The sequence below is a fragment of the Mchenga conophoros genome, linkage group LG7 (genome assembly GCF_057382185.1).
Source record: "Mchenga conophoros isolate Kocher_MC1m ecotype Shallow Benthic linkage group LG7, M_conophoros_male_GT1.1, whole genome shotgun sequence".
Taxonomy (NCBI): Eukaryota; Metazoa; Chordata; class Actinopteri; order Cichliformes; family Cichlidae; genus Mchenga; species Mchenga conophoros.
This window is the reverse complement of record NC_140532.1, coordinates 56,079,947-56,098,761: the sequence shown is the minus strand read 5'-3', so window position 1 is coordinate 56,098,761 and position 18,815 is coordinate 56,079,947. Positions and strand designations below refer to the sequence as shown.

Below are 18,815 nucleotides of genomic sequence, written 5' to 3'. Positions count from 1 at the left end.
GTCTAGCCCCTTAAAAATATCACATATCAAGGAGTAATAAAACAAAAACTGAAAGTAAATAGGGAAACTCACAATGGAAATTATCTGAATCTACATTAACTAAAAAAAATGCTAACTAAAAATACATAAAATACTAATAATAAAATGTCATCAGCAGTTATTGAAATGCAATTTCTTAAAGTGGGAAAAGAAAAAATAAATAAAATTCTTAACACCTCACAGTAAAAATAAAGGCAAGTACTGACATAAAAATGTACTTTTGTAGATGTACGCTATTGTCACTGACGCATAATGCGAGAGCTTCATTTTGCTGCTTTAGCTCTCTGAATCATAGCTTTGTTTTCTACACTTTGCGCAAAGCTGAAAAAGAATAGCTCACTGGATTCGTTTTCAATCGACTGTTTTTGTAAAAACTGAGGAAAAAACAAGAAATATTATCACAGTCCCTGAACCCCAAAGAGACATATCTAAATAACTTAGATATCTAATTTACTGTCAACAACTAAATGATTTTTATTGGATTTTTTTCAAAGCAAAATATTTTTAAAACTTTTCAAAGGCTAATTTTACCACCCACCTAACTATGGAACAGCCATTGTTTAAAATAAATAAATATTTATTTATTTACGACCTTAGTGAAAGTACATTATTAGTAAGTAGAAAACATTCAAAAGTAAAAGTGCGCAAAATGTGCTTGGTTCCATTCAGACACTGAAAAGTGGACCAAAAGAACTATGTAATGTTTAGGCGTAATCTTAATTTTTTCTTTATTGAAAACAAAATGTGACAGGGTACACAGACTGAAATGTTATACAAGCAGAAATACACTTGCAAAGGCATTTACATACACAGTGCTTTATTCAAACTAGCTGAAATTATCTGCAAACCATACTAGACTATCTCAAAAAACCTCCCTTTGCATGTGGGTTTTGCCCTGATAGTTTGTTAGCACTAACGTGAGCTAAACTTTTCTGTGGCTGTACAACCATTTCATTCAATAAATATTATTTCAGTGGGCAGCCAAAAGATCAGTGTTACACTTGAACTGCCTAATAAAAACATTAAAACCAACCTTATCAAGTATCGTGGATACATGAGCCGATGGCATCTATGTGAGATGTTGCCTTGACAAGCTTTTAAGTTCATTCTTTACTCACCTGCCCAGCTACTAGGGAAATGTAATTGTAAGCTACTAACGACAGGTAAGTGGCTTATAATCACAAAGTACATCCAAAGTCACAACAGGTGCATCATTGCAATAAAAGCACTACACCACTAAGATGTATAGTAAGTGAGTCATTTTGTTCATAATTACAGCAAAAACTATTTGACATTTAATTTCAACTACAATAATATAAATGTTTTCAATAGCCAGGAGTTTACCATGCATTTGTGTATTCAGGTGGATCTTAGTTTCCCTACAGAATTAGAACAGGGACAAGCAGCTGGCTTTACAGCCTTCTATCATCTATGGTGGAAATGTCATTCTCTGATGACTTTTTCTCATCTTTGTCGCTGCTTCTTCTCAACAGTTTGTTAAGGACCTTGTTGAAGGCTCCACTGAAGGCAGGGCTCGAGAAATAATACAAAACAGGGTTGAGGACACTGTTGAAGTAAGTCAAACACACTGACGTGTAGAATGCCAGGTTGGCTTCTTCAAAGTATTTGCATTCATTGTACCATACCTTGAGGACCCACACTGCAATACGCGATATGGTGCTGGGGAAAAAGCAGATGATAAAGATTAAAGCCACGGCCAGGATGAACTGAACGGCCCGTTTGATTTTCCCCTTCTTGTCCACAGTCCGGATTCTCAGCTGCCATGTAATTCTGATGGTGCAGAAGGCCACGATGGCAGTGGGCAGGAAAAACTGGACAACATAGAAAGTGTTATGCCAGGTGGAAAGGGGACTAAAGCCCATGCAGATGTTGAAACTTTCACACTGCGTACGGTTGTTGTTGTAATAAAAGTGCTGATCAGCAAGAAGATACCCCGTAGCAAGGAAGATCAAGCACCAGAGGCCAAATGAGACCCAGAAAGCATAGCCCAGCCCCATTTGGTTGATCCGATTCGACGGGTGGACGATCTTGAAGTAACGATCTACAGCCACGGCCGTGAGGAAAAAGATCCCAGCTGCGCGGTTGGCTGCCAGCAAAAAGAGCAAGATGCGACACGGGATGTCACCGTAGAGCCAGTTTTTCCCACGCCTGTAGTAATCTGCTCGGAAAGGCAAGCAGAAGAGCACGATGGAGTCTGCAACTGCCAGGTGAGTGAGGTACACAGCGTTGGGTTTCCATGTGTCCATGTGAAAGATGAACATCCACAGGGCGACAAAGTTCCCCGTTAGTCCAAACATGAACTCCAGGATGAGAACTGGAGGCAAAACTTGGTCCAGGATGGGAGATTCGAAGGCACAACAGAGATCTGTGACTGTGAGATTCATCTTCTGACCCATCAGAGGAAACGGCTGCTGTAACATACAGTGTCGGTAAAGAAAGGCTCCACCAGGTGATTTCTTTGGAAACTGAATCGTGTTTGCGCATATGCAAAAGGTGCTCAGCCAAACATACTAATCTTTATGTGGAGTGAACATCTGTGCACTCCGTTATCTATGGGGAAGCGGTATTGACCCAAAGGAGCATGGAAACAACTGTAAATGTTATCTGTCCGGGGAGTGCACCTTCATTATAAAACTATTATGCAGGGGAATAGGTTTACTCACGAGTATTGAGTGGGATGGATGAAAAACAAGTAACCTGCGGCCATTTAAGTAACTAAGATAAAGCAGCATATCAGAGCCCTGAAAAAGAACTCATTTTTAATGCTTTAAAAATAACAGACACACAACCATTAGAAGAAAAAAAGTCAAATGTGGAAAGAGTGTAAGGGTGAAGGAGACTGAAATTTATTAGCCTACAGTTTTTGCTTGAGTGAAGAACATTTGGGAAGGATTCATGTCATACCACACCTTTGGCAAACGAGAGAAAGCAGCTATTAACTAAAAAAAAAAAATGCCAAGTGAGTGGCTGAGTCCACAGCTTTTTATGTACAGTAAATAAAATAGGTATAAAATGACTTAATGTGTACATTTGGCCAGGTCGTCGCTGTTACAGGTCACATCCTTTCAGCAAAAGTGCATATTTGGTCTTCACTTCTTGACTTCACCCAGATCATCAATGCTGTCATCATCCACCTACAACGCACAGAGAGACACGGAGACTGAACTGTGTGTCATGTTTGAGATTATAGAGGACATTTTCAAAAGCAGTTCAGAAAATCCGCTTTTCACACCGTCCACAGACCCACGACACTGTCCTGTGCTATTATTTTGGATTGAATGAGTTCTAGCCAATTTATATTGACACTAACATATGCTGCTGTTGAGAACAATATAGTTATTATGGCATTTATTGTTTTACTGCCCAGCCCTAGATGGCACCTTAAGATTTGCATAAACAAATGACTCAATAAAACTGAGCGAACGTTATAAATAAGAGAGTGCCAAAATTCCTCCACAACACAGCAACATACTGAGGGGGGTGGGGGCACTTATTTTTTTAAAAACACATTACTGTAGGGACACAGTATATACACCAGTCCCTCACATACATACTGTACAATGTAAAGTACTCTTATGCATGTCTCCCCTCTTCTTGCAAATGTTTGCTGGAGTATGCTGTGTTGCACATGCAAGCAACAGGAAGCTAACTGCAGTTCACTTAAAGGCAGCCGGTGTCACTGATAACAACTTGAACTTTGTTACGTTTTTACAAATTGCCAGTGAGAGAGTAAGTTAAGAATGAACCTTTTCAGCACACCCTGGTTTTCTCCAGCTTACCTCAGGCCACTTCTCTTGAATGACGTCAATTATGTCGTCTGTAAAATCTCCCTGAATGATTATTTCATCCTCTGCTGTAACTGAGGCACCACAAGAGAATTTCTGGGCAAAGAATCGCTGAGCCTCTTTAAGGTCGATGTCTGCAAGAGTCAAACCAGAGAATCATGTTAAGAATAAAACATGAAGGGAATAAGATTTTGGCAGCCTAGAGGATAAGGACAGCACAAGAGCTCTCACCAAATGTCGCCAGGCCACACACCCGTGTGACATATTTCTTCTTGGCTCTTGGGATCTTTGCTATTGTAACTTTCTGAGGCACAGTCTTCTTTTTCTGTTTGATCTGGCCTCTTCCACCTTAAAAGGTCAATTAAAATGAACCGGATTTAAACTCATGCAGTGTTAAGTCGCACACAATTAAAGCACTGATAAAAAGTGAAATGCAGACAACATGAAGCAATCAATCCTTATCTATCATTTGAATCCTAAAGACTTACTGGAATCAGTAGACTCAAGTTTATCAGACCCATGTCTTAAAATGAACCTATGAGGTCTCAGAGTGTAAATAAACCTTAAACAAGGCAGGTTTCATACTTATTCCATTACTTTATATGTAGGAAATTTGATGCACTATAGCAGTGAATCATGAACCAGTAGATTCTGATTCCTTTTCCCTCTGACGTTTACGTACCTCTCTTCTGTTTCTTCTTTTCCTCCTCCTCGCCTGCAGGAGGAGCATCTCCAGTGCCCGGTTCCTGCTTAGGCGCATTCGCTGCTGGGCCAGTGGGACAAATGGAAAATGGAACAACATTAAACCCACTCCCTCAACAACATGTTTAGCTTTCAAGGGATTATTATGCAGCTTGAAAGCATGGAATCATTACAGATCTTTACAGCAAATCGTTTCACCTTTCAGGCCTTGAAAGTCTGTTTTAAACAATTAAAAGCCAGTTCTGTTCACACTGTGGTGAACCTTGCAAAGACAGGACCTCTAGAACTCCAAAACTATATTTTTAAAGTACACATGACAATCAAAAGCATTTCATGTAGCATGGAGCTGACCAAAAATTCATCACACTAAATGTTATCAATCCAAAGAGCAGCGTGAGAAAAACTTTAATGTCAGCATGACCTAAATGAGCGATTCGAGAGATCAGTTTATTCACAACAGCTGGCTAAGTACCAGTTTGGTATTATAACATATATGATTTAGCTTCCACAGAACAAAGTCAGCCTGAACAACGTCAGAGCCTGCTCAGAGCAGCAGTGTAAGGGAACAGCATTACTGTTAGAGAAAAAATAATCCTGACTGACTGTGAGGGACCCAGCAACTGCAGCTAATATTAGAAAATTGTGGCTTTTGTTGGAGTCAAAATGTTAAGTCTATAATTATCACCTCATCTAATCTTTTTAGAGGAAGGCTATTCTGTTAATGTCCACAACTGTATTTTTAGTCCGTGAATGACCCACGATTTCAAAATAATGTTCATGGCTGTTTTAGTGCAGCCCCTCGGACCATCTGTCCCTCTTTAAGACAGTCTTTTCTGACGTACCTGAGATGACCATATTAGAAACAGTCCCTCTCTATGACATCAAACACATCCAAGAGTAGAATAACCTGCCTGAAACATGAGTTTTTAGAGCAGTCTGAAACCTGAAATTTTGGCTCATTACTTGCACCTACACTGACATTTAAAACTATGACCATGATCAATAAGAGCATCCAACTTGCAAAAATGGTTACATTCATTCATTATTATATATCTAAAATCTGAAACGCCACTCACCTACAGTCATCCTGGCAAACACATCTGGAAAGTTCTTCTCCAGCCACTGCCTACATTTAGCTGGCTCAGGCATGTACTCACAGTACTGCAGACACAACACTGCAGTTATTTACATTGCAGCAGAAAAAATACCCCCAACTGAATATTTATAGAAAAGTGGGTCACACAACTAAATATGGAAACTGATAGTCAAACTCACCTCTGTAGGCAGAGAGCACACTGCAGAGAGAGAGAAAAACAAATCAAAAATTAATGTCACGTTTTGAAAAGGGGCCACCGCAAAACAATTGAAGATGAAGTGTGGTTTTGATGAGTGGTTTTATATACTGCACCTCCACAATAAAGAACTTTCATTGGGTACTTTGAATCAGGGTCAGCTGTCCCTTGCTCTGATCTGCTTTCCAAGGACCCAGATTCCATCTCAGTAGTAGCCATCAGAAATTAACTAGAAAAAAAGGGACAATGAACACAGGGCACACACAACATTTATCCAACTCGTGTTAAATACCAGTAGTTTGTGAGTTGTGTTTTAGGATTACAATTAAAAAATACCACAGAAAGATGTGCTTTCTTTTGTTTTTAAAATGGGTGCAAGTTTTTTGTTCTTTAAACTGACAGTAAATGGCAAAAAAAAAGCCTTTTAGAATTTACAATATCACAACATTCCCAAAGATATTCAGTTTACCAACATTTCACAAAGTAAATGTACATATTCAAAAAGAAAAAATGGTAACTTTATATCTATATTTACCACGCACAGACACTTTGATGAGATGCCAAGTATATTAAGGCAACGCAAAAATATTCAGCAAGTTCTTGTTTGTTTGTTTTTCTAGGTTAGAGAACAATACCATCCACATCAATTCATGTGTGAAATACTTATTTCTCCTATACTGAAGGTTCAATCAGTGCCCTGGTCCATATAAAAGATGGACAGAGCTACAGTGATGTCACCTATTCCTGAAGTCCCATTTTGAAGTCTCCAAAGCTGTCATTTTGGTTTTAAAAGAACAGAACAAAAAAAAAAAAAACAACCCCGGATGTGGTAAGGAGTGACTAGTGGACATCAACAACAAGCCAATGCAGACACCACAGATAATCCATTGTAAAACATGTTATGCCCAAGATTTATGGGACAAATTGAATTTTTTAATGAAGTATGATCCATAACAAGTGACAGAGGTTGTAAACGCAACAGGAAAGTGTTTATAATCGTCAATACAGAAATCCATCTTCCCATAGTCTTCTGTAGGACCTGAAATCTTGTTGCAACCCCAGCTATCACCATCTGGCAGCCTTTCGATAGAATGCATGTTTAAGGCACTTCCGCATTCTGGGCTACTTTTCACACCCAAAAGCTACATCCATATTTTATACTGTCTATGGTTTCTGCTAATTGCGTGATGCTAACACGTCTCATCTCTGTTTGAACTTATATCACTAAGTTATTTGGCAAATAAAAAGGAAGAAACTTGCAGACAGCATTCTTTAATAATTCATTAACAGAGGAATCCATGCTTTCCTTTGCTGGCACCAAATGTCAATATATAGAAGCTAAATTAGTTTGAAACACTGCATGTATTTGCATTGCTTGCAGATATATGTGAAATATCAGCAGGCAGATATTTTTTGCCTGATACTGGCCCATGGCCGATATATTAGCGTTTACATTTTCCAAAAGTGTGAACATGCAAAAACGTGCAAACTATTTATTCTGTACAGGAATTATTGGAGAAAAGGGTGACTTTTCTGAAAGGGTTTGAACACAGCTTGTCCACCAGAGTGAATCTGACTCTAGGTACTGTGCGTATTAAATGTAGCAAGTACCATTATAACTGGGTGGAGTTTTTAACTTTTCACTTTAACCAACACGTTTGTGAGAAAGAATATGCGTCAACCTCAACATATTTTATGTATATATATAAATAAAGGCTAAGAATCAATATCAGATGTTTTATCCCATGAAAATATGGATTGGATGGATTGGGTTCGGAATGAAATAGAGGTCCGAATGGTGAGCAAATATTTGAATGGGAGAGAATTTACTTACAAGTTGTGAAAACTGCGCTTACATAGACTACACTGCAACATGAAAAGGTTTAAATACTACTCATGATTAAAGTTTACATTACAACTTATAAACCGACGGACTAAAGTCTCTTTAGATTTATTATCAGACAATAATACATGGATGAGCACGGCTCCTGGCAGTATTTCATCATGCTAGCCTGCCTTGCCAACACTCTTCCCTTAGTTTCACGACATATCGGGCACAAGGGTACCAGCTAGATAACCGCATCAAACAGATGTGACTGAAGTGAAATTGATCACCAGCCGATCTCAGACTGTAATTTAGCGCCTGGCTCCAAAACATAAGTGGAAAGAACCACAGAAAAAATAAAACATATAAGGCAGTATGAATTTGATATTGCCTGTGGAAAGAACAGGCTTTAGCTTGCTAACACATGCGGCTTCTTTGCATTAGCTGACCTATTAAACAGAATAGTTCGCTACAATGCTTATAGTAAAGTCTACAATTAAACCGTAGTAATTATTCTGCAAACACCCATCCCGTGGACACGATGCATCGAGCTGATATCTTTAAAAAAAATATCGAGTTTAGTTTTACTGCTTCATTCATCAGGTAAGATTCATTCGCCCAGCTGTCACCGTAAGCATCTAGGAATTAGCTTAGCCGGCTAACTGAGCTAACGCACGGCTAAAGTGGACACGCTCTGCTGCTGAATAAATACAGAATAAATGTCAAATTACGTACCCCGTACGATATACTCTAAAACTGTTGTCTTTCCAATGAAACCGATCGCATTATTCAAGCTCGTAAGAGTTTTAGAAAAGCATTCTCATGAAATATGGTTCACTTGGCGTACTTGGAGCACGCCATGTAACGCGTCTTGTTTTCTTCTTCTTCTGTATAGGGTTTATTGGCGGTTGGCAAACAGCAAAATGGTGCATTACCGCCACCAACTGGTGTGGAGTGTGGACCGAAATTACAATAAATAAATAAGTAAAATATTCAAATTCTCCCGAACAAATGGGTCTGCCTTAAAAACCAAAATACAGCCTGATAACTTTCACTTATAGAGCTCACGGGAAATAAAATTAAACAAGTCCAACTTCACTTTTATATCGTCCAGCTTTTTGATCAGTTGTCTTCCTGTTCCCTACTGCAGTCACACTCCCCTGTACAGTGTTTACCTATTCACTTCTTGTTTTAGTTATAGGGGTGGATTATATGCTTCAGCGCCCCCTGTGCTTCGGAGTAAAAACACACATCACAGATTTATTTTACATCTAGTTTTGTTTTCATTACTGTCTAAGAACCTTCATAGACGTCTAAGGAAGGAAGCTCAAAACAAGAGTGAATACCAGAACAAGATGTTTGGCATTGGCAGAGAAAATCTATCAATTTTCAGGGGCATACCCATTTAGGAGAAATAAATTTAATAAATTACTGCTACTCCTCCTCCTACTACTACTACTACTACTAATAATAATAATGATAACAATTATTATTATTATTACTATTTTAAAAATAATTTCCCAAATATGGCATTAATGAGGTGTTTGTTAGTCTTGTTATTCTTGTTCTTTTATTTTGGAGTTATATTACATTATTTTGAAAAGTTCTGCAGGAGTTCCGTCACTGACGTCACAACATTCAAAAGTTGGTTGAAGTTTCTACGAGCTAACGTGTAAACTTTTGGGGGAACATTTGTAGCATGTTTCTAAATTAGAGCAGATTTGAAGCTTTTGGATAGTTGATATGGTAAGATAATCTTAGCTATCTTAATAAGCTAGCTAGCTACCGACTTGCCCTCGAGAGATGCCCCAGAAAAAGCTCGGCACAACAATAACAACAGTGACTGATGATAGAGATTGAACAGATTTTAGTAAAAAGCTGGAATGATGTGATGGAGAAAGGGAAAAGACTGTGCACAAATGTAAGTGCTCTTGGAAAAGCCTCAGCCTGTTCCCTCTGGTCAAATGGTAAACAGATGTTTTCAACTACATTTCCACCATCCTTCTTTTAAAAATTTTTTTTAAAGAGGTGTAGTTTCATCCACCCAACATCCACTTCTGCTTTGTTTCAGATGCTTCAGGTGAGCGGTGGCATAGCACTCCAGTTAAAACGGTGAGTAATATCGACACATGTCGGGATAGTATTGTAGCAGAGTGATTGTAATTTGTTTTGTATTATATGACACTTTTAAGAAAAATGAAGGTGCTTCACTTGATGTGCACCAAATACCTGGTCGAAACAGCTTTAAGATGGACAGCAGACCAAAACAGGGCACCAAAGGCACCCCTCCCATCTTAGCAGATACCTTCCGTACTCCCAGCATGCAGGAAACTAAGGTAAGAGAGGATGGATTGCTAGGAGGATCAAGCAGGATGTTGCTGGTAAATCTTTCACATTTGTGTTTATTGTTTATATTGTTTGTTTGTTTTTTGCATTCAAAACCCAGTTATTGAAATAATTTTAAAAGTTTTATATCCTTTGACCAACACAATAACTGATTGATTCCTTCAGTTGTTATTTGAGGTTTTCTGTCATTTGTGTGTTTGGCAAAAGTTTACTGCAACTGACCTGAGCAGCACCATCATCCAGAGGCAAAGGAAGGAACTGCACCTGCTGATGGCTGAGTTAAAGGACCGGGAAACAGAGTTAAATGCCATGGCTGCTTCCCATCTTAAGCAGCATCATACCTGGGAACAGTACCGCCAGAGGGTGTTGACCTTGGAGCAGAAGTGTGCCCATTTAGATGGTGAGGAAAGCTAAGGATATGTTGGTCAGTTCAATACAGCTGAAACTCACAGGGGAAAGCTGGGTTGCAAAGCAGCTTGCAGATGTCCAGCAACTGTAGGCAGGATACAGCAGCTTCAATAGCGCACTGTACATAAGATTTACCAATCCAATGTAGAAGGAAATTAAGCATAATCAGTTATGGTAATCTAAGGACCTTAGAAAGAAAAGTGACCGGACTTCTTTTTTTAGGCCTTCGCAATAAGGCTTAAAAATCTGTGACTCTCCACCAATTGTTCTTGGAACTGAAAAAGCTTGTTGGATGAGAGGTGAAAAGTCTTCAAGAAACTTAATAAAGTCCAGATGCTTTTCTTTCCAAGCTCCTTAGATTCAAAAGTGAAATATCAATATGTTTATGATAAACCATGACAATATTGTAAATAGCTTTGTGATTTTCTTTTCTCTTGTTGCTGACAGTGTAATTAATTTGTATAGATATGGTAATAACATGGTTGTTATGAAGCCATAATAAAAGTAGGAACCCCGGCTGAGTTGTAAAGAGACCAAAAATGCATTATATTAATAAGTAATCATTTTTTCTTTGTCTGCACATTGTTTCTATAGTTTGCACATCATCTGCAGACTGAGGCTGTTGATGAAGGTGCGTACACATGCCATTTTGTTAAACGGCCATATGGCGGGACTTTGTTCTTTTTTGTGTGTGCAGAGGAGGTGCAGATGCGTAACGAGGTGATCAGAGTCTTGACTAAACATGTGCGGCTGGTGGAAACCAGGGAGAAGGAGGCCCAGAAGGAACTCGACGAAGCCCGACAGCAGATCTGTGAGCTTGAAAAGAAGCAGAAGCACATCAGTGAAAAATGCCAAGACTTTCAGGTACTTTCAGGTACCGCCATAACATCAGCACACAGTTGGATACACTTAGTACTGCTATGTGTGGTCGTTCATGTGATGAAACATAAAGATAAATGTTAAAAATGATTCAGGAATGAATTGGGTTTCTTTTTTTTATTTGTTTTTTAAAATTCCCTGATACACAATTACTTTTTTCAGCTAATCCCTTTTGGGATCGCCAGAATAGATCATCTGCCTCCATTTCACCCTGTGCCTCTCATCCTTCTCTGTCACACCAAATCTCTGCATGTGCTTATTCAGTACCCTCAATACTGCAGTTCAATATTCCAGAAGCTTCTATGTGATCTTCCCCTTTTCCTCTTCCCTCAGCTCCATCTTGAACATCCTTTGTCTAATATGGGCCTGGGCAATATGGGAAAAACAACAATTTATAACCATAATGTTTTAGTACCGTTTCATTAAATCTATTTTTTTTAGCTGTCCTCATGACATCATGCATTCATGATATCACTTTGTCTGTTTGTTTGTTTTTTCTGTCTTCAAGTATGGTACAGGATAAAGTGTGTTAAGTCTAATGTTGTGTAGCCAAAAGGTCTTCACACTACCAAATTCCTTGGATCCTTATTTCTAGCATTTCCTCATCTTTTGAGCCTTTTTTGGGAGCATCACTTTTGGTAATTCTGCGACTTGAGTCTTCTTTTTCCATTCTCATTTTGCCTTTTATATCATTTACACTCCTGATGTACTGGTGTGTATAGCTACGGTAACTCAAAGCACATGTGCTGCTACCAGCTGCTCCTCCTGCACTGTCTATCAGTCTAACCTGATGTTGCTCTAATCCTATTCTTATCACTTGCACTCTGTTCTCTGAGATTTTATCATGGATTTCAAACAGGTCAATAATAAACAGATGGCCTGTATTTGTATAGCGCTTTACATAGTCCCTAAGGACCCCAAAGCGCTTTACACTATATTCAGTCATCCACCCATTCACACACTGGTGATGGCAAGCTACATTGTAGCCACAGTTGCCCTGAGGCGCACTGACAGAGGCAAGGCTGCCGGACACTGGCACCACCAGGCCCTCTGACCACCACCAGTAGGCAACGGGTGAAGTGTCTTGCCCAAGGACACAACGACCGAGACTGTCCGAGCCAGGGCTCGAACCGGCAACCTTCCGATTACAAGGCGAACTGCCAACTCTTGAGCCACAAGTCACATCAACTTTGCATTCAAATTTCATTTGAATTGTTAGTGATGAGAACAATCTCTGTGGTTATAACTGAGTATTTTTCAGTGGAAGTCTCCAAACCCAAAGGTATTCAGGTGATGAAGGAGACCAAGACCCCCACCAAAGGAGCCCCACCCAGCAGCTGTTGAAACCTTGTGTTTTTGTGTTCTTAAATGAAGAGGCAATAAAACAGCTTGTTATAACACAAACAAGGAATATTTTGAACTGGAAGTCATGCAAAACTATTTTAGCACATTAATACAACTATGTGTCCATGCTGTTTTTCAGGAGAAGAACCAGAGTCTCAACTCCACAGTCACGGCTCTGTCCACACAAGTCGGCTCTCTGCAGGTCAGGGAGGAGGAGCTCAGTTCCATGCTCAAACTCAAGGTACACGTGTAAATCTTTGCTCTCTATATAATCTACTGGTCTTGTATCAATTTATGATGTCCCATCATTTTATCTAATTATTCTAACCCTTTAGGACCAAGATATGGCAAAAGCCTCGAGTTGTATACTCGATCTCTCAGGGCGCCTGCAAGACCTTGAGACATCTCTGAAGAAGAGTCGCTCACAGGAAAGCAAGCTCCTGAAAGACCTGGAGGAGAATAAAGTGTCTTACAAGGAAGCCAGACATGAAGTCACACAGCTCAAAGGTACATTATTAAAACTTTGTGTCATTTTGTTGCCTATTTACTCTCATTCTTTAGAGGGCAGATGATCAGAGGACACTGATATTGTTAAAAGAAAAATAAGGATAATGGAACAGTAGTCTGCAACTCTGCTCATAAAAAGGAATTGAAAGCCTTTTGGGAATCAGATTTAGAAGATCTGCCCTTATACGTTGTCTCCATGTGCTCCATGTGACATTTTTAGTCTGGATGTATGGCTGTATATTTTTTTCCAGCATTCACAGAGTTATGCACAATAAATTCTGTTAACACAGACTACAAGACACATACCATTTAGTGCTGACACATAAAGCATTGAAAACACAGGAGCTTTTTATGAAGGATCATTATTATAAAAACTCTAATGGTATCTGAACTTCCAAGATGCAGGTTGGACCGTATTTTTCAAACGGAGAACTTGTCCAACCATCAAATGGCACACTCCAAAAAACAAAGATCTTCAGCAGAAAATCTGGAAGAAAAAAAAGTTTGGCCTTTCTGTTAAAAATTAGTTATCTGTTTATTTGCATGATCAGTCGTTTATCGTGTTCTTCTATGTCGTGCTGTGCTCATAGAGGAGCTACAACAGCAGGTAACACAGAGCAGCACCCAGAGAGAGGAGATCATCCGCCTCAAGCAAGAACTCCATCTGCTTCATGGGGACACCCTGACAGGTACATCGCAAACACACTGTCTCACTGTTTTTCCTGCTATTTCATTGGTGGAAACTTCATGATGTATTTCTTGATATGTTTTTGACGTATAAGTCTCTTTGAACCCTGAAGGCTCGCTGGATAGATTTAGGACTGGCTAGTGTTACGTAGAGTTCTGTGTGCTTTATCCTGGTATATGGTCCTCATCTTTGATATTATATAATGAGTGAATATCTGTATGATAGCTATTTTAAATAACTGTTTTCATTTTCCTTTATTTGATGAACCTCTTCATCATTTTTTCTAATGTAAAAAAGACCAAACATATTGATGTGACAGTTATATGAAGTGGTTCTAGAAACGGAGAATAATCGGCATTTCATTCTCAGTGAATGACTCGCAGTAGATGGCGTCAGTGAACAGTGACAGTGTTAGATTCAGTAGCCAGGAGTATGTAGAGATAATGAGGTATGCAGTCCTGTCTTATCTCAGCAGTCTGCTTTTCTCGATAGAAATCTGTAGGGTAGATTGTTTCAGATACCTCTCAGCCTGAGAAAGACACTCTCCTGCAGAGATAAGCACAGCATTTGATCTCTTTGACCAGGGGAGGGAAACAGCTGGAAAGATGAGCTGCTAGAACTGGCCCACTCCAAACAGGAACGCCTCATGTCTGAGCTCCGCTGCCTACGACAGGTATAGTTTCTAACATGTAGTATTTCCCTGAGAGTACTGAACAAAACATCATAAGCGTGAACCCATAAAATATACTGTGGTAACTGGAGCCCAGCTCTGGAAGTACAGCTTTCCTCATTCCTCCAGCATAAGGTGACTTACCGGTTGGACAACATACCTCAGTGTTTCTGCAGTTACACAACGCAGATGTTTGACTCTGGGATACTGTCATTGTCTAGTGCTTCTTGAAGTAGTAACAGGCTATAAAGGGTAAATAAAGAGAGACAGTGGAACCTCAGGCACAGGCACATGAAGGTCTCCTGCTTCTCCTGTAGATTAGTAAAACCCCTGAACTGAATTTGGCTGATGTTTTTTTTCAGCCATTCCCATGATTTTCTCCAGTTCTTTTGAAACTTTTTTGTGTCTGAATGTGCTTCATGTTTTCACGTAATTGCAGTCATTTTGTGTCTATAATTCAGGGGGAATGCAGTAATTTCAAATCTATTTCCAAGTGTCCAGAGTCTCTTTTTTTGTTACATCTCTGTCTCATTGTCATCTAGGTACTTGATATAGTGTGCCTCTAAATGATCATTAAACATATTTTTATATTAAGTTACAATTTTTAGGTAGTTTTCATCTGTTTGTAAGTGAGAATCTTTAAATCCACTTTTACTACTAGAATTTTTCTTTCAGCGTCTCTCTCTTTTCAACATAAATGCAGACAATTTACTCTGGTTTGAACCCCGCCTGTCATGTGGGGTCATGTTTTTAATAATTGAAAGTTTTAAGTTTAAAAAAAAATGCATTCAAGTGATCATGTTTGTGTGTGTGCAGGTTTGTGAGAATCAGCAGAATGACCTGCAGCTGATGCAGCTGAGTTGTGAAACCCTGAAGGGGAAGACCAGTCAGGGATTATTGGGCAGGTGAATAATGTCCTAGGATAACAAACAAAACAGCAAAAAAAGTGCAAACCATGTAACAAAAATATGTGAAGGAACTACTTTCTGGTAGTCCTGACCCCAGTATAGTAGCTTTTCCACATATTGTTGTTCAATGGTTTGCACTAATTTTGCTGCTTTTGGACTGCTCCTGTTAGGGGTGGCCACAACAGATCATCTGCCTCCATCTCACCCTCCCCTCCATAGAGTCTTATTCTGTCTTCTTCACTATGTCCATCCATACTGCCTCCTGTCTTTTTGGCAGTGCCACTGTTTTGTGCAGCCAGAAATACATTTTAGAGCCCACAGTTATTAAAACCACAGAGGCTGCACAGCTAGCAGCAGGTGGTTTAAACCAACATGGTTACAGACCCTTTGCAGGCATATCATGTCACAAACCCATTCCAGCAAACTAATCTTTCACTGAGTAAATATGTGTGGATTATATTGTTGGCAGTAGGTATACTGTGGGGTTTTTAGAGACTCTGGACACTGATAGCAGCACACATACCCACAGCTGGCTTGTTGACTGGACAACATACTAAAAAACCCCATAAACATTCAGTGTGTGTGTCCAGTACAGTCCAATGTAGGAATGAATTAATTGTTTCGTAAGACTCAGATAATGTCTAAATGTCTAATTCTTAAATCTCAAATTTAGTAAGTGTCTGTGTTTTGTATATTAAATTGAATGTGGTAAAGTTGTGAAAAATCCTTCTAGATTTTTAACAGGAACAAAAGATTAATGAATGCGTCTCTCTCTGTGTTTCAGCCAGGATGAGTTAACATGTAACTATCCGAAGGATGAGTCACCTTCTTCACTCAGAGGGAAGAACTTAAAATCTGTGTATGATGATCTGCCTGCAGATGCTCTTCAAAGCTCAAACAACTGTAACCAGGGAGTCTTCTCAGCTTACTTGATGGATGTAAGACAACTTTATAAAGTCTCTCTACAAACCTCTTGTTTGTCAGGGACAGCATATAAGAAGAAAGTTTGTAAGGAGGGTGGGAATGGGGCTAAAATAGGTTGTTTAAGACAAGATGGGGCGATGTCAAGGGGCGATCGTGGCTCAAGAGTTGGGAGACTGACAACCTTCCTTGTAAGGTTGCCGGTTCGAGCTTGGACAGTCTCGGTCATTGTGTCCTTGGGCAAGACACTTCACCCGTTGCCTACTGGTGATGGCCAGAGGGGCAGATAGCGCGATATGGCAGCCTTGCTTCTGTCAGTCTGCCCCAGGGCAGCTGTGGCTACATCTGTAGCTTGCCTCCACCAGTGTGTGAATGTGTGTGTGAATGGGTGGATGACTGGTTGTGTAAAGCGCTTTGGGGTCCTTAGGGACTAGTAAAGCACTATACAAATACAGGCCATTTACCATTTTACAAGTTAAACTATGGGGGTACACCAAGGACCTGTATATGTTAAATTCAACTGTCAGTCACCCAAAGCTACTCTGATAGAGTCCAAAAACAAAAATATTGTGCTAGAAGTAAGTCTGTGTTTTTTTTATATGGAAACCGGAATGAAATACTTTTGACCACACAATTTAGGCTGGTGACAGTTCTGAAACATGCGTTGGCAAAGAATGATGACACAATGGAGTTGTCTTTTAATGCTGCTCAGGTTGGAAAAATTAAGATATTTCTGTTTCTAGTTGTTATTTTAAGCTAAACTAGCAAGATTTTAAGTAACTCCTAATATAAGCACAGACAAAAGTGACGTAAGGTTTTTCAGGCATTGCAAAACAAATCCGTCACCATATTGAAGTATTCCATTAAGACCAAGAGTTCTTTCCTTCTCTCATCAGGACGGCCCTCTTTCCAGATGCTCTCTGCAGCAGCTGTTAGATGAGTCCAGGCTGGTTGTGGCTGGTTCAGGGAACAGCATCCTGAGACTCCACAGTTCTTTACAGAATAGCAGCCAAATGGTGAGTTGTAGCCCACTGACCCTTTTTATTTCCAGGAGTCCCAGACACCCCAACATCACCCAAGTACCTCCATCCTCAAGTACCTTCATGACTTTCGGCCTCTTTTCATCTCTCTCTCTCCTTATTTGTGTTCATGGGGTGTGACATGAAAAGGATAAAAAATATTCAGTTCCTCCTGTTTGGGTGTGTTAATCATACCAGCTTGATCTTATTTCTTTTTCTCTAACAGACCAGTCCAGCTCCACCCAAAGTTCGTCCTCAACATAACACCAACCAGCCAGTAAATCACATGGACTTGATGACTCAGCTGAAGAATTGATTTTCCTCATGTATGTTTCAGTATTTACCAAAGTGACACAACTGTTGAGCACTAACTTTGAACTGAAAAATCAGTGTTACTATATTAAGCACTGCATGCACCACTTGTTGAACCTTAAGGCCTCCCAGGAAAAGGTGAAGTATAAATACAGACTGTGAAATGTTTTTATATCACTGATATTGTTTTCCAAGTTCCAAGTTCAACTTTATTGTCACTTCAACCATATACAGTTTAAAAATACACAGTGAGGCGAAACAACGTTCCTCCAGGAACCAAGGTGCTACAAGACAAGTTAGTGCAAAAAAAATAATAATATATAATATATCTAGTAATAATATTGTGCAAAAGAGCATTTACAGGTTGGTGTGTGCGATGGTTTGGTGGTGTAGGTCAGTGTGTTTGCGCTTTGTGTTGGTTAGTCAGTCCAGTCTCAATGTTTTGAGGTATTTGAGTTAAGCTGAGTGATAATGTTAGTGTATGTGTGTGTGTGCGTGTTTATCAGTCAGTCCCTTTTTGCTGAGGAGACGGATGGCTTGTGGAAAAAAGCTGTTGCACAGTCTGGATGTGCGTGCCCGAATGCTTCGGTACCTTTTTCCAGATGGCAGGAGTGTAAAGAGTGTGTGAGAGGGGTGTGTCCGATCAGCCACAATGCTGGTGGCTTTGCGAATGCAGCGTGTGGTGTAGATGTCCTCAATAGAGGGTAGAGAGACCCCGATGATCTTCTCTGCTGTTCCCACTATCCGCTGTAGGGTCTTGCGGATAGTGAGATGTGAATATGTCCTCTGTAAGTATTTAAACATATAAAGACATACAAAAATGTCATTGATTAACAAAGCCAAAGAGTGTATTTTTAAAATCTTATTTGTGGCTTTTAAAGGCTGAAACGTGTGGAGTGAGTGAGATGGGAAACCAGTCCTACAGGGCTGATGGGTGGTGTGTCCTTGTACCGTTTTTCCAGTTTCACGGGCTACAGATCAGCCTGGTGACTCAGCCGAAATGTCTGCGTCTTTTAATAGCTTTTACGTTTTTTTGTTTGTTTTTTTAAATAAAAATATCTGTATATAACCTACATGTATGGTACTTTATTACCTGACAGTCGCACACTTTTTTTTCATTTCCTTTCATTGTGTTATTTATGGGTTTGG

The 18,815-nt window shown here is 39.6% G+C and overlaps 3 protein-coding genes across 5 annotated transcripts; 1 reads left to right on the top strand and 2 right to left on the bottom strand.

Moving 5' to 3' along the window:
• Positions 1-750: 750 nt before the first annotated feature.
• LOC146571227 (hydroxycarboxylic acid receptor 2-like) lies at positions 751-2,650 on the bottom strand. Its single transcript, XM_085280321.1, has one exon. It carries the CDS (start codon positions 2,478-2,480, stop codon positions 1,452-1,454), a length of 1,029 nt encoding a protein of 342 aa, XP_085136447.1. The 5' UTR covers positions 2,481-2,650; the 3' UTR covers positions 751-1,451.
• Positions 2,651-2,884: 234 nt separating this feature from the next.
• Positions 2,885-8,573, bottom strand: denr (density-regulated protein). Of its 3 annotated transcripts, none has more exons than XM_085280324.1 (8): positions 8,400-8,573; positions 5,956-6,068; positions 5,823-5,842; positions 5,624-5,708; positions 4,528-4,611; positions 4,077-4,193; positions 3,840-3,979; positions 2,885-3,194 (listed from the first exon to the last, which is right to left on the bottom strand). In XM_085280324.1, exons 2-8 carry the CDS (start codon positions 6,056-6,058, stop codon positions 3,150-3,152), a joined length of 594 nt encoding a protein of 197 aa, XP_085136450.1. In that variant the 5' UTR covers positions 6,059-6,068; positions 8,400-8,573; the 3' UTR covers positions 2,885-3,149. The 3 variants fall into 3 exon arrangements, with proteins under 3 accessions (XP_085136450.1, XP_085136451.1, XP_085136448.1); XM_085280325.1 differs by having other exon boundaries at positions 4,528-4,608; XM_085280322.1 differs by having other exon boundaries at positions 4,528-4,618; positions 5,625-5,708.
• A 718-nt stretch (positions 8,574-9,291) lies between these two features.
• On the top strand, positions 9,292-18,735 carry ccdc62 (coiled-coil domain containing 62). Its single transcript, XM_085280313.1, has 13 exons — positions 9,292-9,631; positions 9,736-9,776; positions 9,857-10,000; positions 10,218-10,410; positions 11,116-11,282; positions 12,781-12,882; positions 12,977-13,148; positions 13,739-13,837; positions 14,421-14,509; positions 15,323-15,411; positions 16,199-16,352; positions 17,232-17,351; positions 17,581-18,735. Exons 1-13 carry the CDS (start codon positions 9,511-9,513, stop codon positions 17,668-17,670), a joined length of 1,581 nt encoding a protein of 526 aa, XP_085136439.1. The 5' UTR covers positions 9,292-9,510; the 3' UTR covers positions 17,671-18,735.
• The last annotated feature ends 80 nt before the right edge of the window (positions 18,736-18,815 follow it).